The sequence below is a fragment of the Palaemon carinicauda genome, chromosome 15 (genome assembly GCF_036898095.1).
Source record: "Palaemon carinicauda isolate YSFRI2023 chromosome 15, ASM3689809v2, whole genome shotgun sequence".
Taxonomy (NCBI): domain Eukaryota; kingdom Metazoa; phylum Arthropoda; class Malacostraca; order Decapoda; family Palaemonidae; genus Palaemon; species Palaemon carinicauda.
Window position 1 is genome coordinate 1988090 of NC_090739.1, and position 25352 is coordinate 2013441.

The 25352-nt window shown below is 36.0% G+C and overlaps 1 protein-coding gene across 1 annotated transcript; it reads left to right on the forward strand.

Annotated features, from left to right (window-relative positions):
* The first annotated feature begins 6038 nt into the window (after positions 1–6038).
* Positions 6039–22626, forward strand: qm (quemao). Its single transcript, XM_068387845.1, has 8 exons — positions 6039–6149; positions 11256–11384; positions 11843–11997; positions 17597–17741; positions 17947–18067; positions 18240–18379; positions 19649–19751; positions 21825–22626. The coding sequence occupies exons 2-8, from the start codon at positions 11340–11342 to the stop codon at positions 22028–22030; spliced, it is 915 nt and encodes a 304-aa protein (XP_068243946.1). The 5' UTR covers positions 6039–6149; positions 11256–11339; the 3' UTR covers positions 22031–22626.
* Positions 22627–25352: the final 2726 nt, after the last annotated feature.

Here is a 25352-nt window from a genome sequence, read left to right on the forward strand (position 1 = left end):
TTCAAGCTAGCTTTAATGTCGTACTGTTATCTTATTGAAGAATTTTATCTGTACGAGACTTTCGTACATGCTTCAAAATTGTAAATGTGTATTTCATAATAAAAGACAATTTTTTTTTTCGCAAGCTATTCATGTGGGCTCTATTGATAAATTCGTAAGCCTTTTTATCTGACGTTCGTAAAAGCTGTAATAACATACGAGTTTCCTATTTTACATGCTTTCGTGAGTCATTAACATTTGACTACTTGTTTTCACGATTTTCGCGCAAGTTATTGTTACACCAGTTTTAAAATCGCCGTATTTTCTTGCGGGTTCAAACTTTGACTATTTCGTATTCTGTGAAAAAAGTTCTTGATTTCGATTAAAGATGTGACTCAATTAGGCTCTATTGACTCAAGTTGACCCCATTTATTGTTAATTTGTTCTCTTCATTTATTTATTTCCTTATTTCCTTTCCTCGCTGGGTTATTTTTCCCTGTTGGAGCCCCTGGGCTTATAGCATCTTGCTTTTCCAACTAGGGTTGTAGCTTGAATAATAATAATAATAATAATAATAATAATAATAATAATAATAATAATAATAATAATTGACTCAATTAGTCTCCTATCGACTCATTTAGGTTCCTGTTGATCTTCCTAAGTAAATTACGAACAAAATTGCTTTTATATAGACCCTGTATTATCAAAATTGATATATGAATATGCTTAGATGAGGAAATTTTAATTACGCCGACTCATGCTGGTACCGCGATAAGATAAGCTGTTCCTACTTCCGCTAGTGTTTACATCTGACCTTTATTTGCGCCTCGGCGTAGTTCACAGAGAACGAAACATATTGGCGTAGTTATATATTGACATTTGATAAGTTTTATGTGCGTTCACGGTGGTTTTAAAACGGATTTTGTCGTAGGAAAAATCTATTTTTGGGCGAGATAGCCATGTCGTCCTGATGGAAGTTCCTTCGGCCAGCTTCCTACTGTCTAATATTTCTGTGAGTGATATTAAAAGGGAATAAATAGGATAGAATTTTATTTAAGACAAATCAGTAGAGACGTTATAGTTCAAAGTTGCAGCAAATGTTTTTATGTTGAACAGGCTGACTTAAGTCTTTTTATAGCTTATATATGACATATCTGTTTTGACGTTGTTACTGTTTTTAGAATGATATATTGTTAATTTATTCTCCTCATTTATTTATTTCCGTATTTCCTTTCCTCACTCGGCTATTTTTCCCTGTTGGAGCCCTTGGGCTTATAGCATCTTGCTTTTCCAACTAGGGTTGTAGCTTGGCTAATAATAATAATAATAATAATAATAATAATAATAATAATAATAATAATATGAGGGACCAGCATGTTTCTGTCGAATTTTGTGAGAGCAGAAGGATGTTTGCCAAGTCCTCAAGGTCTTACTGTATCAGAGAATTAGCAATACAGGATTATACCTTGTGCCCAAATGGCAGGGCAGGATTAGAAATGAAACTATAAGAGAGATTACTCAAGTGCCATATGGGAATGAGATCATGGAGAGGAGTAGGTGGAGATGGTTTGGACATGCTCTTCGCACTCCTCCAAGAGAGATCAGTTCACCAAACTTTCAACTGGGCTCCACAAGGTACTAGAAGAGTTGGAATACCCAGGCCTACATGACTGAGGACTACGAAGCATGAAGTAGATGATGATGAATGGAGAAGTATTGAATTAAAAGCTCAAGATAGAGACGACTAGCGAAATCTAACCGAGGCCCTTTGCGTTAATAGGCGTAGCAGGAGATGATGAGGATGATGATGATGAGCTATCATTAACATTGAAGCAAAGCCACAAATATGACTTAGTCCTTTGTTGTTAAGAAAAGCGGCTTAAGATATTCCTATTAATCTATATTTTTTTTCACTAAATTCATAACTGTAAGCTTCAATCTCTCCTGGGGAGTTCGAAGGGCATGCCCAAACCATCTCCATCTACCCCTCATCATGCACTCATCCACATATGGTACTCGAGTAATCTCTCTTATAATTTCATTTCTAATCCTATCCTGTCATTCAACTCCCAATATTCTTTTGAGGGCTTTGTTCTCAAATCTACTAAATCTATTAGAGACTGTTTCATTGTCATACCATGACTCATGTCCATGTAGTAACACCAATCTCACTAAGCTGATGTATAGCCTGATTTTTATATGTAATTTCAGGCGATTTGATTTCTGAACTACATGGAACATATTTTCAGTCCATAATAGAAAAAGAATAATTTTATGTGAACAAAACCAAGTCTTTGAAATGTAGCCTTTCTTTCTAAAAAAAATAACTTTCATTGTTTTCGTTGTGATAAAACCCTGATATATTTTCCAGTAAAAAAATTATCAATCAATAATCTAAAGTAATCTAAAAGTTGGGACTCGAAAACCCGATTATTGTTTTCTTCATATATTTAATATCTGGTTTCATTTGTCCGTCTAAAACTACCGAGTAATGCAATGATGTTTTGAGAAACAATTCCAATCTTCCAAAACAAGAGAAAACCACTCATTAAAAATAAAAACATTTATCTACAATAATTTCGCCATAAACTCAATCAGCGTTGATGTTTGAGCAAGTTCTTCAACAACAGCATAAAAATGTAAAATGATTCATAAACTAATTATTCATAACACCAGGCTTCTGTTTATCCAGACGTATATAACCTTTCTTAGTTTAAGACACCTCATACTTCTGCCTTCCTTTTAATTTTTCTCATCGGTCTCACTGCCCTTACCTTAAAAGTAATTAGTTCAGATAAAATCCATCACTTATGTACTGAGAAATCATACTAACTTAATTAAAAAAGAATCAGATATGATAATTGGCTCCAGTTTTTTTTTTTTTTTTTTCAAAGCGCCTATCTCGTTTGATATTTCTTGTAATACACCATCAGTTTCACAACACTGCAGTGGGATAAACTACCGGGAGAAGAAGAAGAAGAAGAAGAAGGGCAGACCAGATAAGGCCCAATGAGTCAAAATTTATAGAGTATTCGAAAAAAAACATTATTATTATTATTATTATTATTATTAATTACCTACTTACTAAGCTACAAGCCTAGTTTGAAAAGCAGGATGCTATCAGCCCAAGGGCTCCAACAGGGAAAATGGCTCAGTGAGGAAAGGAAATAAACTGTAATGCCATTTGATTGCTTGAGTGATGACTGTACTATAATTTAGAGTTGACAAAAAAACCGATTACGGAAATACTATTTCTTGCATCTTTTCCAAGACGGAAATGTGACCTTTCCTATTCTCAAAAACCTTCATTGGGTAACGTCCCTGACTGGTAATCGCCGGCCTTGGGTTCGAGTCCTGCTCAAACTCGTTCGTTTCTTTGGTCACTGTAACCTCACCATCCTTGTAAGCTAATGGTGGGGGGTTTGGGGGAGCCTATAGGTCTATCTGCTGAATCATCAGCAGCCATTGCCTGGCCCTCCTTAGTCCTAGCTTGGGTGGAGATGGGGCTTGGGCGCTGATCATATGTATATATGGTCAGTCTCCAGGGCATTGTCCTGCTCGATAGGGCAATGTCCCTGTCCGTTGCCCCTGTCATTCATGAGCGGCCTTTAAACCTTCAAACCAGTTCATCTATAACGTTCTTACACACGTACTACTATTTATATAATATAAATTAATTAATAACATACAAAACAGTTAAGGAACAAAGTAAATAAAGTAATATTCTTTTTGACATCACCTCACGAATTCTAGGCCTAACAATTATTTTCGTAATGAGAAATGTATGAGAAATTGATGATTGAAACGTTTATATTTTCATATATGCAATTACATCGACAAATTTTATTACTCGGTATATTTAGCTTTTAATTAAGAGTGTAGGTTTACATTTAAAGACGTCTCTTTTGGCGTGTTCTCCTCATCTATTTTCTCAAATATGTTTTTGTTTTTATGTTATACTTCGTTAGTATTATATAATAACTACCACACACATACACATACACATTTTATATATATATATATATATATATATATATATATATATATATATATATATATATATATATATATATATATATATATATATACACACACACATATATATATATATATATATATATATATATATATATATATATATATATATATATATATATATATATATATATAATGTGTGTCTGAGTGTGTGTAGAACCAATGTCAGCATTACATGTCACTATACGTATCGTACATACTTTTACTTTACCTTCAAGGACTGTTTTCGTGCAACTATCACACGGGGTAATGAAACCTGTTTGTAGTGTGTACATTCTTGGGTTTTTAGGGTATCACAACACAGCGCATTTTATGTTAATTGTCAAATCCAAATTATTTTCCTTGTAAAACAGCCCGGAGCTGTCATACAGTAATATCTAGGCAGGTTTTTTTGTGATTTTCATTGATTTATTAAAAGTAATTGCATTTAGTATACAGAAGTGTAGGTCACACCCCTATGGGTACACTCAACGATTAATTGTTCAACGATGTTGCAATACTTAGGTATTTACTATGCAATGCAGCAAGGTGAGTGATTCTTAACTATTGATACATGAAACTAAAAAATAATTGCAATATATGATTGCCAAATAAAATAACGGTGGGATGTCATAAACACTAAACTATTTTTTTTTCTAGGAATGACTAATGCAGCTTAATTAATGGATAGACACGTGTGATTAACTATTGTTACATGAAACTAAAAAAGGATTGCAATATATGATTGCCAAATAAAATAACGGTGGGATGTGATAAACACTAAATTACTTTTCTCTAGGAATGACTAATGCAGCTTAATTAATGGAAAGACACGTTTGTTGCGTTTTCTTCAGCACAGAAAACAGCTTTCATGAATCAGCTGACGAACAGTGATGCCAAATGGGTTAGTCTAAAATTCCCCAAAACTTATAAAAATTCTCCAAAACAACTTAAAAATCCCCATTTCCACAAATATATTATCTTCTGTCTTGATCATGTAGGCTTTCCTAATGTAGAAATTACTCAATATATTTCATATAAGAGCAAGCAAACTAATTGCAACAATATAAAGGTTTACTCGTCGTTGTTTCTTCATAGAAATTTGTACAGAATATCCCTATCAGACACCCAAAATCCCTAAATCTAGGAATAAATCTCCATACCTGGCAACACTGCTGACGAAGGTTTCATATTTCGTTCAATACATGTCTTCTTCCAGAATCTTTCGCCTAATATTGATTTTTCCAGAACGACCTAACCGTCACAGTAAAGGCAAATGCGATAAAATTAGAACTTACAAATAAATTTATTAACAGCTTTGAAGTTACGTTAGGTATTAAGTATAATTTATATACAAATAAATTATATGTTAAACGTTAAAATAACAAACTGAACGATTTCAATTGCGGCTAACGAAAGGGGGAGGGACAATGATTCAACTTCGTTACAACAATAAATTGCCAGCCTTACTGACATGGTTCTCTTTAAAAAATCTAGTAAAATTGTTTAAATTTGCTTCAGTAAACCAAAAAACAATTATTTTGAATTGTAAATAATTAAAAACAATAAAATATTTAAGGTATTAAAAATATAAAATGGTTTAAAATAGGTAGTTAGCCGTATTAGATTTAATCTTCATGAAAGAAATTTGTTTACTGACATGGTTCTCTTTAAAAAATCTAGTAAAATTGTTTAAATTTGCTTCAGTAAAAGCAAAATCAATTATCTTAAATTGTAAATAATTAAAAACAATATAATATATAATGTATTAAATATATAAAATAGTTTAAAATAGGTAGTTAACCGTATTAGATTAAATCTTGATAAAGGAAATTTGTTTACTGACATGGTTCTCTTTAAAAAATCTAGTAAAATTGTTTAAATTTGCTTCAGTAAAAGCAAAATTAATCATTTGAAATTGTAAATAATTAAAAACAATAAAATATTTAAGGTATTAAATATATAAAATGGTTTAAAGTAGGTAGTTAACCGTATTAGATTAAATCTTGATAAAGGACATTTGTAAAGAACGCCTCTCGTAAACCCGTGAGCAAAACCTGAACCTGCAACATTGACGCGAGTACTGCAATAGTGCGGCAACAGCGGTCTCTGATCTATCCAGCATTGATTTTGTATAGCATATACCATACTCCCGTGTAAGTACTTTCCATTTATGTAGGCAGTTACGAGGAGTCTTACAATTCAAAGAAAAGCATACGCTTGTTCAGAATGTTTTCTTTAATTTAAGGTTAAGTGGATAATGATTCAAATTTTTGGTATCGTCCATAAGTGTCATTTTGGAATGTTCCTGAATTTTAATATAACGTAGGAAGTGATTACTACGGTATATTGGAAATAGGCCCTCTTGGTATTTTAGGCTCTAGCTATTGGTGTAGCCTAATGGCCTAGACTATGATTTTTTCCCAGAATATTGAGAGCCTACACCCACAGGTAGGTTAGGTTACATGGTTTCATTGTATATTATTCCATGGTAATGTAACCTAGGAAAAAACTACTGTTTCTTATAGAAAAAATTACGCTCTCTTCGAAAATGACACTCGTTCCCGTCGCAAATTAATAGTTTCAGAAATAAATATACATCTATATCCTCCAATAATGGGGACCCCCAGTGGGAACTCGGGGTTTTGGGTGGGGAAAACATACTGGGGAATCGATATATAAACGTAAAACAAGCCTTTTCTTCTCTATACATTACCCTCTTGAAATTATAATAACTGGAGGAAAATACAAAACAGTATATCTGAATAAACTTTGGAGGCGCCGTTGCAAAGATTGTGTCATGAAAAAATACAGTAACCAGTGCTGCCAACGTCCGATGTAGATCAAATGTTATTTTGTGACCTGTCATACTACTAGGCTAGGTTAGGTAGGTTTGTTAGGTTCTGTGCCCTTTTTGTACATTTTATATATTGATTAAAACTTATATGGAGAAATTATTTAATATATGGAAATATCTATCATTACTATCTTTAGTAATGTCAACGTGCCGTTGGTAACTCTGTGTACCATACGTCAACGTTGGTAACACTGTATATTATTGGTAACGTTGCTAATGTTATCGTTCGTTCGTAAGAGAAGTGACACCGTGCATCTTAAAGTTATCCGAATTGGTTGATCTGTTTGTTTCCGATTGAAATGAACACCAAATTCGCTTAATTCACGTTATTTACTATAGGAAAACAATTATATATCGTTTCCCCAGTATGTTTTCCCCACCCAAAACCCCGAGTTCCCACTGGGGGTCCCCCATTATCGTAGGATATAGATGTATATATATTTCTGAAACTATTCATTTGCGACGGAAACGAGTGTCAGTTTTGAAGAGATCGTAATTTTTTCTGTAAGAAACAGTAGTTTTTTTCCTAGGTTACATTACCATGGAATAATATACAAAATTACCGGTTACATACGTTATCCTAATGTTGCAATAATTCTGAAATGTTTAGCCTTATAAGTAATTTAAAATCATTGTCCATACTTAGCAAAAACATTCCATGGGATAAAGTAATATATAAAGGTTAAAGGTTAAAGGTGTCTGGTTCAGTTCCAGTTCCATCAGAATAGATACTCACCAGAACGTCAGCTGGGCAAGCCCAACCCCCCACTGTGGTGCCCTACCGCAGCAGTAGCCTCCCCAGTAAACAGCTTAAACTCATGGCCCTGGTCGGGGATCGATCTCTTGCCACGCGAATGCGAGGCAAACACGTTACGGTTTCATTGTAGTGAATTACATGGCAATGTAACCTAGGAAAAAAACTAGTTTCTTATAGAAAAAATTACGCTCTCTTCGAAAATGACACTCGTTCCCGTCGCAAATTAATAGTTTCAGAAATAAATATACATCTATATCCTCCGATAATGGGGGACCCCCAGTGGGAACTCGGGGTTTTGGGTGGGGAAAACATACTGGGGAATCGATATATAAACGTAAAACAAGCCTTTGCTTCTCTATACATTACCTTCTTGAAATTATAATAACTGGAGGAAAATACAAAACAGTATATCTGGATAAACTTTGGAGGCGCCGTTACAAAGATTGTGTCATGAAAAAATACAGTAACCAGTGCTGCCAACGTCCGATGTAGATCAAATGTTATTTTGTGACCTGTCATACTACTAGGCTAGGTTAGGTAGGTTTGTTAGGTTCTGTGCCCTTTTTGTACATTTTATATATTGAGTAAAACTTATATGGAGAAATTATTTAATATATGGAAATATCTATCATTACTATCTTTAGTAATGTCAACGTGCCGTTGGTAACTCTGTGTACCATACGTCAACGTTGGTAACACTGTGTATTATTGGTAACGTTGCTAATGTTATCGTTCGTTCGTAAGAGAAGTGACACCGTGCATCTTAAAGTTATCCGAATTGGTTGATCTGTTTGTTTCCGATTGAAATGAACATCAAATTCGCATAATTCACGTTATTTACTATAGGAAAACAATTATATTTCGTTTCCCCAGTATGTTTTCCCCACCCAAAACCCCGAGTTCCCACTGGGGGTCCCCCATTATCGTAGGATATAGATATATATATATTTCTGAAACTATTCATTTGCGACGGAAACGAGTGTCATTTTTGAAGAGATCGTAATTTTTTCTGTAAGAAACAGTAGTTTTTTCCTAGGTTACATTACCATGGAATAATATACAAAATTACCCACGTTACCACTGTTTTATTAGTTATGGACAGGGAAAACTTTCCTACATTGGAACCAGTACTGTACACTGTATCCTAACCTGGGATTCTGACAGTTGATTTGTTGGTCCCCCGGTGATTACCCCAAGTGTAAGGGAGCCTTTGTATATAAGCAGCCAGTTCCTCCCACGTGCTTAGATGGGAATTTTCTTCCTATTTTCCAGTCATTTGTAAGACGTGGCCGCTGTACTACAAAAGCGTGGTCCTTTTTTCTGCAAAACCTCTACACAAGAACACCACCTAACCTAAACTTCTCTACCTAAACTAACCTACATGCTGTGCCCTTACTTAATTACCTAAAGGGAGCTAACGCCCCTGCAACCCCCCTTACACTACCGTATTCTTAGCCGGCCATCATCATACATAGAGGTGGCCGCTATCATACATACACCTCGTTATAAGTCATACTTGGATAATTGAGACTGTATACTAGGGAAGCCGTTGCTTTAGAGTTTGAGTGTAATTTGACATCAAAATTCAATTTTTTATACATAAATATCGATGAATCAGTATTAGAATTAATAGCAGTATTGACCTGACTAATTATTTGAGCTACTACATACATACATATACCAAGGCAATAACCCCAATTTTGGGGGGTAGCCAACATCAAACAAATGAAATAAAAAAGGGGAAGTCTCCTCTCTATGTTCCTCCCAGCCTGACAAGGGACTCAACCGAGTTCGGCTGGTACTGCTAGGGTGCCACAGCCCACCCTCCCCCATTATCCACCACAGATGAAGCTTCATAACGCTGAATCCCCTACTGACATTACCTCCGCGGTCATCCAAGGCACCGGAGGAAGCAGCAGGGCCTACCGGAACTACTAAAAAGTCTAATTCCTCTAAGGTCCCTCCCAAGTTGAAATATGTATACAGGGGTAGAAGTGTAATGGAAGGTCACAGATGGCATAATAAAGAATAAGAACTTGACCAACGGATGTAAGAATTTTAGGTGCTAAAGTAAGCATGTAATATTTTCACACATAGCAATATGCTGTAATATCATCTATCGTTTGCTTATTATTATTATTATTATTACTATCCAAGCTACAACCCTAGTTGGAAAAGCAAGATGCTATAAGCCCAGGGGCTTCAACAGGGAAAAATAGCCCAGTGAGGAAAGGAAATAAGGAAATAAATAAATGAAGAGAACAAATTAACAATAAATCATTCTAAAATAAGAAACAACGTCAAAACAGACATGTCATATAATAAACTATTAACAACGTCAAAAACAAATATGTCATAAATAAACTATAAAAAGACTATGTCCACCTGGTCAACAAAAAAGCATTTGCTCCAACTTTGAACTGCTGTATTTTCCATAGGCTAATTGACCAGCCTAACTGGCTATTTTCTTGAAAATTGTCCAAGTTTGTCTGTTAAGGCCCATTTACATGCGGATAGTTTACAGGCGTCGGCAAACTATCCCGATGCGAACACTCACTATCCCCACGCAAAGCTTACTATCCTGGATAGTTTACTTGCCACTAGTTACTGGCACCAGTGAACTATCCCTGTGTAAACCTGCCTTTAAGAAAATGCTTCTAGTAGCTTTTTTATTTTTCTTGTCTAAGGTTTGTATAATTTTGTTTGAACACCCAAAAGCACAGGCCTACCAAAAATGTTCAATGTGTCAGTTCCAAGATGTTAGCTGAAGTCTTAATGAAATCCACTATTTTATTTTTTGGAAAATGAACACAGTTAGAAAATTAAATGGCTTCATCAAATTCTTTTTCTAACTTGTTCTCTGCCGGAATTATTTTATTATCCAGTGCATGACTGGGCACATCAGCTCATTCCACAGAATTTGTCCAAATTTTCCAATTTTACAATCAGAATTGTGACCATAAAGCTGCCTACAGCCATTCATGTACTTTATTATCTGAATTCTGCCTTATCCTCACAATATTCAATATAAAAATTTACTGTCTTTTTAATGACTGGTATAGAATTTCCGGGTTTATCCATATCCATATACCAAAGGCACTTCCCCCAATTCTGGGGGGTAGCCGACATCAACAAAGAAACAAAACAAAAACAAAAAGGGGACCTCTACTCTCTATGTTCCTCCAGCCTAACCAGGGACTCAGCCGAGTTCAGCTGGTATTGCTAGGGTGCCACAGCCTAACCTCCCACATTTTCCACCACAGATGAAGCTTCATACTGCTGAATCCCCTACTGCTGCTCCCTCCGCGGTCATCTAAGGCACCGGAGGAAGCAGCAGGGCCTATATTCCGGGTTTATATTAAATATAAATCGTCATCGCTAAATACAGATTGTCAGTAATCGAGTTTTCAAGTCCACTAGTGGCAGTAAACTCATACAGTCCAGTATCTTTAAACTACAAATATACAATACAGTAGTGTTCTTGGTCCAAAACGGAACTTAACGAGGAAAACAAATTAGATTGCAAATGGAATACCTAAAAATCGTGATATTTAAGAAAAAATTTGATAGCATTTAAATTTTATGATTAAGTTTTTAAAAAATGTTACCTTTTTTATTTTCCTTTATTATTCTGTATGAATATTTCAGATATATAACCTGACACTTCCAGTCAACTTGCTAAGATTCCTTATTTACGTTCAGTACTAGGAGTGAAGAGAGCCAAGTTTGAAAATGGATACATTATCTAGTACTAGAGGGGAGAAGAAGCAACATCAGGTTTGTTTATAAATGGATATACAATACTGATTTTAACTCCATATAAAATTTGTGTTGTACCAAATATTATGAGATGAAAAACTTGTTCAAAAACATTGTTATGAAATATTCTATGTGAGAAATAAAAATTTCAAATGTTCTCGTTACTGCATCGTCTGGTAGGGATTTTGCCTGCCTTTTGTCAGTATAGAAATTAATTTTATATGTTTGTTTTCTTATTACAACATGCAACTATAGTCCATTTCTTTTAGCGATGCATATTTGCACCGACTCGCAGCGGTGCCCTTTTAGCTCGGAAAAGTTTCGTGATCGCTGATTGGTTGGAATTATCTCGTCCAACCAATCAGCGATCCGTAAACTTTTCCGAGCTAAAAGGGCACCGCTGCGAGTCGGTGCAAATATGCATCGCTAAAAGAAATGGACTATAGAGGAGGAATTCACAATATCGATATTTACAGATTTTGCTTCAGCCCTTCACGTATGTTCTACAAGTTCCTGGGAAGATGATACGCGGAAAATTGGCCCAGGCTTTCAACTACTGGATGCGGATACCGGAGGATAAACTTTCAGCAATCTCTGAAATAATCTATATGCTTCATAATGCTAGTTTATTGTAAGTAGGAATGAAGGGCTTATACAGTGCTATATACCACACAAATTAAGTACAAACATTTGCCTTGTGTCTTTATTTATTTTTTTTTTTTCAGGTCAGATTCAAGTTCAGTTCCAATTTGCTTAATACAGTAATGTCTTGAAGACTTTCTTTTCCCTCTTTTGAGATCTTGTATCTGCATTATTATTATTTGTGGGGTTTTCTTTTCTCTTTCTTATACAGTGTGTACTTTATGATCTATTTCCACATATAGAAGTTCATTCTTTATCTTTTATTCTCATGTATCTAGCAACAAGTTTGTTTCCTAGCCTGTTTATTTAGACCTACAAGCTTATAACCTGAAGCTCTTGAGTGAAGTGACGGTGATTAAATTACTGTACTGCAATAATTATCCAAAACCGCTTTTGCCCCTTAAAGGCTAGGCGGCTGAGGATTTGATGACGCACACTCTCCTCCACTAAGTGTGCTAGCGATTTGATAGAAACAAATCTAGTACTTAAGGCAAATCTTCAGCAAATATACTATCCCCATGGTGATTTCAGTAGCCCCACATAGCTAGCAAGGTTAAGGTAAGTAGTTCAATCTTCAATTGAAAGATGGAGAATAGATAGCCATCTTCCTAATAATTGAGAATGCCTCTGTCCACCTAAGCAGGAAATTAGGTACCTAATTGCTGCCCTACCATTAAGGATTGCACGTGCGGTGGAGATGAAGAGAAAAGAAACGGTGACATGTCTTGCCTCCATTATATAATAACACTTGTATACTGTACCATCAAAATGATTTTGGATGTAACGGACCAAATCCAGATAACCAGTCATATCTGGGTGATGTAGTTCAGAGATATTTATACCTATTTACTGTACTGTATATTTACTTACATTAAGGTAGGAAAACCATTTGTTCCTATACGTATACAAAATCTTTTATCCTTTAAAATAGAAAATGTTTCTAGCATGAGTAGAACAGCTGTTGAATTCATTAACAAGGTAGTTAATGACAGGCGGTACTGTACTTGCGGGCGAGTACTCCCATTTACTCGGCTGTTGGAGGCTCTTCACGAGTACTGTTGCGACCTATCCAGAAATTTATCTTTTTCTTTTACTTTTCAGAAAGTCAATGCAGGTTGTTGTTGTGCATAATAGATACAAATAAGCAAGAGGTTTGCACTTGCTATGGAAAGGGTGGACTCTGCAACCAGTTTATGGCTAAACTGACTGGCCCACTCTCTCTCTCTCTCTCTCTGCTTCTTATAGGGGGCATGATTTTTCACAATCATCCCTATGTGCCAGTGCAAATTTTGGCCTCCTGTGCAGTGGCACGCATATACTTTTGAGGAGGAAGAGAGCTACGCCTTCTCCAGCGTCAGTTTTGGTACTGCCGAAGAAGAGACCGAGGAAATTTTTTACTTCTTTCTTTCCCTCATTGAGTGCGATTGCTACTTTAGCTTCTGTGGATACAATACATCCCTAGCTCAGTCCCCAGAGAGTATGCTGCAGGAGCGAGATCTTGGATCTGTGTTGAGAGTTTTTTCAGGTCCTGGTGGAGTAAACTGAGTGATTTCCGCAACCCAATGGAGGTTGGAAGATCTTCTCCTGTTGCTATGTAGAATGCCGTCGATGAGTTTGACCTAAGGAAGTCTGGCAGGCAAGCTCTGAGGATTCGATGACGTACTTTTGCGTCATCTGTTCATGTAACCATAAGTGTTATATAGAAAATTTATTGAGCTCTCTAGACCAATTTTCAGTTTTTCTTTATCTTTATTTGTTTTGCTAGTTACGCTACGAAACTTTAACATATTAGATTGACGCATGAAGTGGCTAAGTCTCCTTGGACACCTATTGTCCTTGGCCCGTCTAGTTCCCAATGGTTGTCTCAGGTTTTGATCTCTCCAGTGGCATCTGAAGTCCAATTGGAATCAGGCCTTCGATTCCCCGATTGTTCCCTGACAGTGATTTTGTCATAGCTAGAATCTCCAGAGGGTTAACGGAGCTGGTAGCTAAGGCTACCATGCCCTGTTGTCCCCTATGCCAATGTCTCCTGTGTTGACACCAATGATAAAAGGCATTGCTAATGTGACTCCAGTGTTAGTGGCCCCAGTGGTTGTTCCCCCTTTAGTCCCCAAGCCCAAATGGACTGTTATGATTTTGTTTGATTTCAATCATTGGGAAATTAGTAGTAGCAGTTCCAAGATTGCACACAAATGTTTTCCCGGGCTGTATTCAGTTTGATTTGTTTCAGTCTATGCTTGCAATAATATTTGTTTTGGTTGGTTTCATTTAATTTATATTTCTTAATTATGTCAGTCAAGGGTGAATAAAAGGATAGCACGTTAATATCAGCTGCTCGATTTGATGTTACCCTACGTATTGGATACTGTTTAGTAGTCCTGTATACAATTTGATATGATTTTGTTTGATTTTAGGGTTTAGGAAACATATTTTTAATATAATGGATAGTCGGCGATAACAGATAGCCCTTCCCCCTACTTGTGCGTTAGTGCAAGATTTTACTGTATTTATTCAACACATATCTACTTGAAGCTTAAAAGTCAAAAACGGTAATCTAGCAGAATTGAATTCTATGAAGTATTGGATTAATATATTTTGCAGTAAGATACAAATTTGATAATTCTACAGTATAGATGTATGTAGTAGTACCTAGGATTATGAATTACTTTATTGTAGGAGCATGCTCGCAAACTATAATGCTTCCTCACTATGACAGTTTTTCTCATGAATACTGTAAAGGAAATTCACTCGATGCGTTCCATACGTCCATAATTGCACATACACTATACAGTACTGTACACTTATTTTTATAGGTTTCGTAATGGTGATAGAAATTACAATACATAACATCATAAATTACTAGAAATTAATGACTGACAATGTAAAATAGAAATGTGACAATAGGAGAATCTTGGCTGGCATGGGGGAGGCAAAAGAGGAAGAGGAGGGGATTACTGATTGGAAGGAGAATCTCCCTCTATGAGAACCTCTTGTAAGTTATCTGGATTTCTTCTCTTGAATGACATTAGCTACGCTAACTGGATGACTTAATTTACGCTTTCTGGACGCATGGTCGTAGAATTTTACACTCTTACACTGTTTTGACATGAAACCTAACTAGAGACAATTGCTTTTTCCTTTCCTTTAAAATGGCAAGAAAATAAGACATTACATTGTCGGTAAGTAGAGTCACGGCTCACCCTTTCGAAGCCTTATTTGGGTGATGTGTTTCTACAAAGTTTTGCAGGGTTTCCCACATTCTTAACATCTCCATAATTTTACTTGAAGCAAGAGGTTTTTGTTAATCTGTCTCTTCTCCTCCTCTGATGGACTCTCCTCTGCATTCTCTTGTTGCACCTGATAAAGCTCAAATAGCATTGCTTTTTCACAATGTCTTCGGTAATCTTATCACTTGCTAACTGCTTCTCATCAATCCAGATAGGGAGAAAAGTTTGTGTTAAGAACATGTAGCCATTGATTCATCAATGTCAGCACCCCTTTTGTAATGTTATTTGATTTCATATCTTCTTCAATTAAGGGGGCAGCAAGGTCAGGGGAGACTGCAGCAGTAGTCAAGCCTGGGAAGAGGCGGGAGGCCATGTCTCCATCGAGGAGATATGGTGAGCCAGACGGGGCATTCCTGCCGAAGCCCGACACCCACGGACGAAGAGTAGCCCTTGCTGAACGAAGAGAGACATCATCGGCCTGTAAGATTTGCAGTGATTAGTGATGCAGGAGGGGGTTTGCTCTCCAAAATATACTGTGTATATCATATTCATGGCTAAATTAGTGTCTGCCAACGAGAAATAAGGAACAAAGGGAAAACCCACTTACATCATCGTTCAGTAGAATTGACGACAGCTCGTAACAGAGCGAGCACAAATCCGGGAACCAGACCATGTATTGGGCCTGGCCCGGTTCCAGGATAAAGGGGATGGAGCAGTGCGCATGAGACCGACAGAGGTCATGCCCAACGGGGTCGTTGAACGAGGCAGGGCATCCTTCGGCAGTACAACGGACCTTCTGCCTTCTTCCAGAGACCCACTCCCATCCTGGAAGAGTACACCGCGGAGTTACTCAAGAAGAAAGCAATCAAACGGGTTCGATCCCTGAAATTCCAAGGCCGCCTGTTTACAGTCCCGAAGAAAGACTCGTCGGCGTTGAGGGTAGTTCTGGACTTGTCGAAGCTCAACTCTTACATCCTTTGCCCGGTACTATAAAAAGCTGTCAAAACAAACTATGGTACTTAACATTGGAATGTGTGAAGATGGAGCTTCGGACATGACGAAATAAATCCACGAATGTTAAAAAAAGTCGAGAGCACCACAAAAAAATTCCACACTAACAAAGTCCAAAAAGAAGGATGTTGCTCAGATGGCGCTCGCGTCGTGGCGTGGGTGGTGTGGCGCTGGTGGTTGGCTAGGGCCTTTGTATCGGCCCATCCCTTTGACGAAGGAATTAACTAAATGGAAGACAACCTGTGAATAGTGGATTTCACGCGCCTTTGCTTTATACACGACACCCAAAAGGTGCTCGCGCGAGGGTTGTAACCTCAGCATTCCATGCTTTTATCTTTCTCTGGTATAATTGGAAGGTTTTATCAGAAAAGGTATATAAGAAGGACTCTTTTCACCGGGCGCCACAGGTCTCTCCCCAGAAATAGATTTTTCCTTCGTCAAAATCCCTTTTTTGTTCATACTTAGAGATAATATATTTTTTCACTTCTATAATAATCTTCTTAATTATCTTAGGGGCTATTGTCACGACACAGTTAACTTTACAACTAAGCACAAAAGATGAACAATAGTGATCACACCTTAACAAACAGCAGTTAAAAAAGTCAAGACAAAATGATGCTTCTGCGAGTGTTACTCGTTTTACCCTGAGAGTGAAAAAGAAAGATTCTGTGGCCCTGAGTGGGGGTGGGGGGGAGGGGAGAACTTATGCAAGACAAAATAAGAGTAGAAAAAATACATAAACACTACTTGGGTGGCGTATTGGCATTGTGTGACTGATTTCTGTGCATTGCACACTAGTCTTATTAATACTTGTTCTACTAAAAGTTCCTATATGGGGAAAAATTTTTGCTTGAGGACCGACGCAATACTTGTAACCCAATTCAGCTTTGTATGCTCATATTCAGTGTTACTTGTAACCCAAGGTATTACTGTACTGTACCATAAGTATGCTATCAAATACTGTTTCACAGTTACTTAACCCTTTTACCCCCAAAGGACGTACTGGTACGTTTCACAAAAGCCATCCCTTTACCCCCATGGACGTACCGGTACGTCCTTGCAAAAAAATGCTGTAAAAATTTTTTTTTCATATTTTTTATAGTTTTTTGAGAAAATTCAGGCATTTTCCAAGAGAATGACACCAACCTGACACCTCTATGACAAAAATTAAGGCTGTTAGAGCAATTTAAAAAATATATACTGCAAAATGTGCTGGGAAAAAAATAACCCCCTGGGGGTTAAGGGTTGGAAATTTCCAAATACCCCGGGGGTAAAAGTGTTAAATTTATTTTATCTTGTTTGATATATTGTTCACAGTTTTGAACTGAGCTTCTCAATTTTTTTTTCTAGGATCGATGATATAGAAGACAGCAGTGTTTTACGTAGAGGCATTCCAGTAGCACACAGTATTTATGGTGTTGCATCCACAATTAATTCGGCTAATTACGTGTACTTTCTGGGTCTTGAAAAGGTTTTGGCCCTCAATCATCCAAAAGTAAGTTGGTATCGTGTATGCAGTATAAAGGTACTGTGTAAAGTAAGATCAAATAAAAATTTATCTTAAAACATGACACCTTTAAATTATTGTATGAGATTACATTGATGACTCATTTTAGGTTTGTTAATGGACTCTGTTTTGCATTTAAAGCAAAAGAAAAGAACTAAATGGTCTTGTACAAAACACAAGTAACTTATTGCAGGCAACAGCAGTGTTTTGCGAACAGCTACTAGAACTACACCGTGGTCAAGGAATGGAAATATACTGGAGAGATTCTTTTACATGTCCATCTGAAGAAGAATACCGAGAAATGACCATCCGAAGTAAGGAAAGGGTATATTTTGGGTTTGATAAGAAAGTAATTTATTAGTTTGCTTTCTATCACTTAAGTATACAGTATAGCATAAAATTTACATTAATAGATTATCAATGTGAGATTTAGTTACTTTTAACTGTGTTTCTGTGATCTCATGAGTTAATTTTTTGTAATTTCAGAAACTGGGGGTTTGTTTGGCCTAGCAATTCGTTTGATGCAACTCTTCAGCGAGGTTCAAGATGATTTTTCGACCATAACAGGAATTTTAGGCCTCTACTTCCAGATAAGAGATGATTATGCAAATCTATGTATGAAAGAAGTAAGTCTCATTGGAAAAGTTTAAAAGTTCTTGAGTACTGTTTAGTGATACATACATACATATACCAAGGCACTTCCCCCAATTTTGGGGGTAGCCGACATCAACAAATGAAACAAAAACAAAAAAGGGGACCTCTACTCTCTACGTTCCTCCCAGCCTAACAAGGGACTCAACCGAGTTCAGCTGGTACTGCTAGGGTGCCACAGCCCACCCTCCCCTGTTATCCCCGTTAAAGAGAAAATGCTATTGTCTCTCTCCAGTGAGTTTCACATAATGTGTTTACTTTGATTAATCTTCCAGAAGTTCATTCACAATTCCTTCTTCAGCGCAAAAAAAATTGACAAGGATAACTAAAAATAATAGATTTTTATCTCTCTTGGTAAGGTAATCCTCAGTTAATTCCCTCTGCTATACACCTATCTACTACCTCTAGCTAGTAGTAAACTGACTAAGTATGTAGCAACCTTTGTAGTCGACCATTCTTTTACTGATGGGCAGGTCAGCAAGACACTACTTTACATTTGAGCTCTGTTTTCCATTCTGTATTTGTTTTGATTGATACTACTTTTGATTTATATAGTTAGGTATGTTTACTTCTTTTGTTAAATTACGAGTTTGCTGTGGATACGCTGAAAAGGCCGTTTGAGGAGTTCGATCCATACTCGTGGTGTAGCAAGTGTGATAAAGAATGTATAGTGTTGGATCATTGATTAAAATTGTTTTTATCATTCCTATGATATGATTTTGTCTCTTTCTTATGTTATTCCTTTCAAAAGTGCAAATTAAGTTTCTATTACATACCGGTCTCATTCTCATCTGCTGTTTTCAATAAAGGACATAATCAAACCATTGTTCTCTAGTCTTGGGTAGTACCATAGCCTCTATATCATGGTCTTCCACTGTCTTGGAGTAAAATTCTCTTGCTTGAAAGTACACTTGGGCGCACACTTTTCTATCTTGTTTCTCTTCCTCTTGTTTTGTTAAGTTTTTATAGTTTTTATAGTAAAGATTTATTTTAATGTTTATGTTCTTACAATATTTTAGTTTTCCTTGTTTCCTTTCCTCACTCGCCTACTTTCCCTGTTGGGGCCCCTAGGCTTGTCGCATCCTGCTTTTCCAACTAGGGTTGTAGCTTAGCAAATAATAATATTAATATTATGGCTTGTATATATAGTAAGGATTGTAAAATTTTCATAAATTCATACACTATCAATTTCACTTTCACTGCTAATATATGCATCATTCATTAATGTTTTCTTTATCTTACAGTACTCTGATAGCAAAAGTTACTGCGAAGATCTCACCGAAGGTAAATTCAGCTTCCCGATAATTCACGCAATCAAAAAGCACCCAGATGACCAACAAGTTATAAGTATCCTTTTATTACTAATATTCCTCAGGGTATGAAAATACATTTTGCTGATTAGTTTTCAAAGTTTTGTAAGTATGATTTGTTCAAAAGTATTTTTATGCATATAAGTGAATACTATCATGAATTTAGGTTGGTGATTGATGTGAAAAATAAGGGATCCATTGATGAAGGGATTATCTAAATGGAAGACAGCCTGTGAATAGTGGATTTCACACGCTCTTGTTAAATACACGACACCTACAAGGTGTTCGCGCGAGGGTTGTAACCTCTGCATTCCATGCTTTTATCTTTCTCTAGTATATTTGGAAGATTTATATTAGAAAAGTGTAAGAAGGACCCTTTTCACCGGGTGTCACAGGCCTCTTCCCAGAAATTCCAGTTTAAGGGATTAAAATAATGTTCTTTTGGGGTTACTGTACTTCCAATTCCTACTACATTTCCGTTTCTCGATTATTTTTTTTTTAAATTTTGAAAACCATTTTTAAAAAGGGATTTTGACGAAGGAAAAATCTATTTCTGGGCGAGGAACCTGTGTCGCCCAGTAAAATGCTCCTCTAGCACTATTTCTAAGGCATAGTTATTGCTGAATATAGCAGAGAAAAAGAGATGCATGGAATGCCAGGAATAAACCTAGCTCGCTCTTTCTTTGAGTGTCGGTATAGAAAACTGGGGCGTGATTGAACCACGACCATAGGTCCCTCACCAATAAGACCTCTCCTTCATCAACATCCCCTGGAACAACGAGGTGCCGTCCTACACCCGTCTGCTGCCTCCTACTACGACTATCCCTCTCCACCCCTACATCTCCCCCCCCCCCCCCTTTCCTCATTCCTCATCAGCACCTGCGTTGATCAGACGTGTTTTATTTTGCTCTGTGTTGTTTTGTGTTTTTGAAGGTGTCCGACGTTTTAGAGATCCCTGCTCCCAAGTTGAGTATTATATTTGTCTATTTGGGATTTCTAGGTAGCGACACTTATTTATTCTTAACCATGGTTGGATAGATGTTAAAATAAGAGAAGGTAATGTTAAAGAAGTTTAGTAGCTAATTGAGAAAAGACTATAGGGAACAGATAATATTTAAAAGTTGGTAGAATTTATGCTTGTTCCTACACAAATACAAATCATTGTCCTTCAAAAAAAAAAAAAGTATGATTTCAGCATAGCTGGAACTTGGTTGTTAATATTTATAACGAGGTGTTGGTAGTTACTGGTGGGTTGCGGTGAAGCTCCGTTCTTTCACCAGCACAATGAGAAGCCACTTCGATTTCAGCCCTAAAGCAGTATTGATATGCTCTCTGTACTAAGCAAAGCTTGGCTGTGTTTTCTAATCCATCTTTTTCATTCTTCATGTTGACTGATTGTTCTCATGAAAGAGAATCCACACGTAGATTGGTTTTACCTCTGCAATAACTAATGCTGTACAGTATTGGGCTAAAATAATTTTGCTTTACCTCTGCGATAACTATACTGTACAGTATTGGGCTAAAATTATTTTGCCATTGCCTAATATTTCAAGCTAGTGTTCATGCCATAAGGTTTTCACTGAGGAAAGACAGAGACGGTGTCACCCAGAGCTTTGATGGGAAATAGGAACCACCTGTTACAGGCAGTGAAGCAAAGGAAGAACACTGGTAGAGTTTTCTTAGAATGTATCTTTCTCCTTTCAAAGCAACCACCTGGCAACAATAGTATGTCAAGTATTATTTGAGTATCGCTAGCAAAGAGCCGAGCTTCGCAAACATTAATGACCTATTATCCATTTGAAAAATAAGAGATCAAGGTATATTGAAAACAATCATGCTGTTGCTTATAATTATGGAAAAATATGAAAACAAAAACTTGGTTCTTTTACAAGCAATAGAAACCAGATTGATTTTACATGTACGGTATTGCTTCCCTCACCGTAATTTTAGTCTAGAACCTATACACTTGAAAACAGGAATAATGTATTCCACTTTTTTTTCATACAGCTTCTGGTCCACTATTGGTTTATGGTCATTGCATACAGTATATCCAAACCCGTAATTTCTAGTTCATATTTTGAGACGAATTTGCCTTAACTTCTATATTCAGATATCATTAGACAAAGACCTAAGGATCTCGAGGTGAAAAGATACTGCGTTTCACTATTGGAAAAATTCGGCTCTCTAGAACATACAAAGGAGACTCTATGGAAACTGGAGAGTGATGCCCGGAATGAAATCGTAAGACTAGGAGGAAACCCACATTTAGAGAGGGTTTTAGATGAACTCAGAGATTGGGAAAGTAGCGAATCCTAATGTGTGATCTCCCTAGCGTTAATAACCTCTCGTTGCTGCAGATTATACGTTACGTAATCATGTGTTAGGATGTACATTTATTTTGATATTTTGTATGCAGCGATTATGTATGTGTATAAAAAGTGTATTTTTGATTTGTCCAACATTCAAGTTCTGTCCTTTTCTGGCATTGAAAATCAATGCTAGGAAGCTGCTCTCAGGCTTTCAAATCAGACACGGTTATATTTATTGAAAGAATCTTAAGCTTTTTAAGGGTGACTTGAAAGCCGTCTGTTTGACTTGCAATATTAGACATTTCATTGTTCTGAATTGTAGCACTATTCTTTGAACAAATAGCAGATATAAACAACTGAAATTACAGAAAAAAAATTACAAGAATACTGTAATGTACTTTTGATATTAAGTTGAAAAGATATTTAAATATTTGAAATGTCAAGAAAAAGTTGAAAAAATTTGGAAGAACTGGGTGTGTATTTTGAAAAGGTATGAAGTAATTTATTTCATAAAACCCATTCCTAGTGCAACAGTATTTATAGTATATGTGGAACTATTTCATTAATTGGTAATGATAATTTGGTCAGTTTTGATAAGTTAATTATTTTAATTGCTATATGTCAAAGTAAAAAAAGTGGTTAGAGTACCAAAGACGTTAATATGAAAAGGGCACAAGTTTGAAGAGGATATAAGGCAGCATATTAATCTTTATTTTTTGTTTGGTTGTGTAAATATTTTTTGAGATATCAGAACTTTGTCCTATTATGTATAAAGTTTTTAATTTAAAATTATTAGACCTAAATCAGTACGTCTGACAGATTTTTTTTAAAAAGGCTTGGAAAAGAGTACTTCTTGAGAGAAGATACTCTCATTTCACCTGTTTGATTGATTAGGAATGTTTTTTATATTTGGGAGAAGGGTTGACTTGCAAAATAGTGATACATCATTATATTGATCAGTGAAATACATTAAGTATTTTTGTAATAATTCATTATATGTCATGGACATACCTTGAAAAACTGTGAGAATACATTAGCAGCTTTTTCTGCTTTGGTTAGTTGGAGTTATTTTAAGTTCAGCCAGTAAGTTGGCCTTTGATTTTGACTTATATTTCATCCATTTTTGTGCCACACAGAATTAGGCCTACATTTCTATGGATAGAAAGAACCCAGGCCCTTTAATTTTCCAATAAATATTTTAAACAAATTAATTTATCTACTTTATTTGTGATACTCCTTTTAAGACTAATTAATCATGTTGTTCTTAGTTACAAAACAGCTCATACTATAGTCCATTTCTTTTAGCGATGCATATTACTTCATAATTATGGAGAATAAGCTACGTATTTAATTTTCACTATAGTCCATTTCTTTTAGCGATGCATATTTGCACCGACTCGCAGCGGTGCCCTTTTAGCTCGGAAAAGTTTCCTGATCGCTGATTGGTTGGACAAGATAATTCTAACCAATCAGCGATCCGGAAACTTTTCCGAGCTAAAAGAGCACCGCCGCGAGTTGGTGCTAATATGCATCACTAAAAGAAATGGACGATAGTGAAAATTAAATACGTAGCTTATTCTCCATAATTGTGAAGTAATACAGTACTGTATTGGAATATTTTCCAAGGTATGATTCTGTTCAGTGGAAATAATTGCAAGTGCTGCCATACTGTCATTACCTGAAAGCGTGCAAACGTCTTCAATTTACATATTATATGATGGTAATTTTGTTACAGAGCAATACAGTATCCAGAAATCTTATAAAAATCTGCTCTAGGGCCTCTGTTACGGCCCTTCCCTTTGATGAAGGAATTATCTAAATGGAAGACAGCCTGTGAATAGTGGTTTTCACACGCCCCTGATGTATACACGACACCCACAAGGTGCTCGCGCGAGGGTAGTAACCTCTGCATTCCATGCTTTTATCTTTCTCTGGTATATTTGGAAGATTTATATCAGAAAAGTGTAAAGAAGGACCTTTTCACCGGGCGTCGCAGGTCTCTCCCAGAAATAGATTTTTCCTTCGTCAAAATCCCTTTTTGTTTAGTTTTAAGAATGGAACTGGGTTCCAGTGATTTTAGTTTAAGATTTTTTTATTACTGATAGAACAGTTATGTATAGTTTTGTCATTATTTTCAATTATATATGAGAGTATTTTATGGAAATACATGAAAGGTTTTATGCTTTCATGTATGTTTCAGACTTAGATTCTGATCTCTTATAGTATATATCAAGTCTTCCAGATATTGGACGGACACTCAAAGCAATTGGTTCAATAACCATGGCTGATGAAATTATGCAAATGTACACACATGCTTCAATGTTAGGTATGTATTTTAAATATCTAAAAGCATGTTGCAATACTTATGTAGCAACCAGTATTCTAAGAGAAATAATTCATAGGGACTTATGATTAAAAGCAACAGTAAGAAAAAAATACGCACAATAAGTTGGACAAGTAAATAAGATGAATTTTACAGCATTAACATATCGTCACCCTCATAAACTAATTGCCTAAGTCATTTTCTCCACTTGTTGGGAACTCAAAAAAAAACCTTCTCATTTCCTAATTCTTTATATCATTGTCTTAAGTTTCAATTCACAAATTCTTAGCAGAAGAATTTGTGAATTAGAATTTGTTAATTGAAGCTCAATATAATGATATAAAGAATTAGGAAATGAGAAGGTTTTCTTTTATTTCCCAAGTGGAGAAAATGACTTAGGCAGTTAGTTTATGAAGGTGACGATATTTATATTCACTTATTTGTCATACCAAAATCAAGATTCAGTTGGCTAAGGGTTGACCATGAAAAGGGTATGTTAATTGTAACTATTTATGGTAATTTGGTGTACTGTATCAGTTAGCAATAACTTGTCAAAATTTAGGAAACATTTGAGAGATTGCGTGAGTTGGGCATGAACTTTGATTTAATTTTCAAACATATCATTCATCAGGCATTAGGGTTCTCTTAATGATTTTTTTTTAGACTTGAAATAAACTGCAGAATATTTATTGCTTACACTATACAGTCTTGAGTAGCAGATAAAAGGAAAGAGCAGGAAAATCCACTTCTGAAGATAGTATCAACAAATGAATATTAAATGGAACTATGGCTCTAAAGTTAAAACTGTGATTTCATTCTATTTCTCATGACTATCATAGAGAGATACTTAGAAGTTTGAATCATCATATGATGTTGAAATATAACGGAACAAAGTCAGGAATATATTGAGGATGAGTTTTAACACTTGAAACCCAAGAAAAGCAAAAATTATTCAAAACTTTCAAAGTACAGTGCTACCGTACATTATAACCCAGCATGTAAAGCA

What these genes read in the sequence shown, in the direction of transcription:
- qm (XM_068387845.1), top strand. Translation starts at nt 11,340, where the DNA reads ATGGATACATTATCTAGTACTAGAGGGGAGAAGAAGCAACATCAG. An exon ending in GGGAGAAGAAGCAACATCAG is followed by an intron (nt 11,385 to 11,842) that starts GTTTGTTTATAA and finishes CGATATTTACAG; the next exon opens with ATTTTGCTTCAGCCCTTCAC. An exon ending in CCGAGAAATGACCATCCGAA is followed by an intron (nt 18,068 to 18,239) that starts GTAAGGAAAGGG and finishes TTGTAATTTCAG; the next exon opens with AAACTGGGGGTTTGTTTGGC.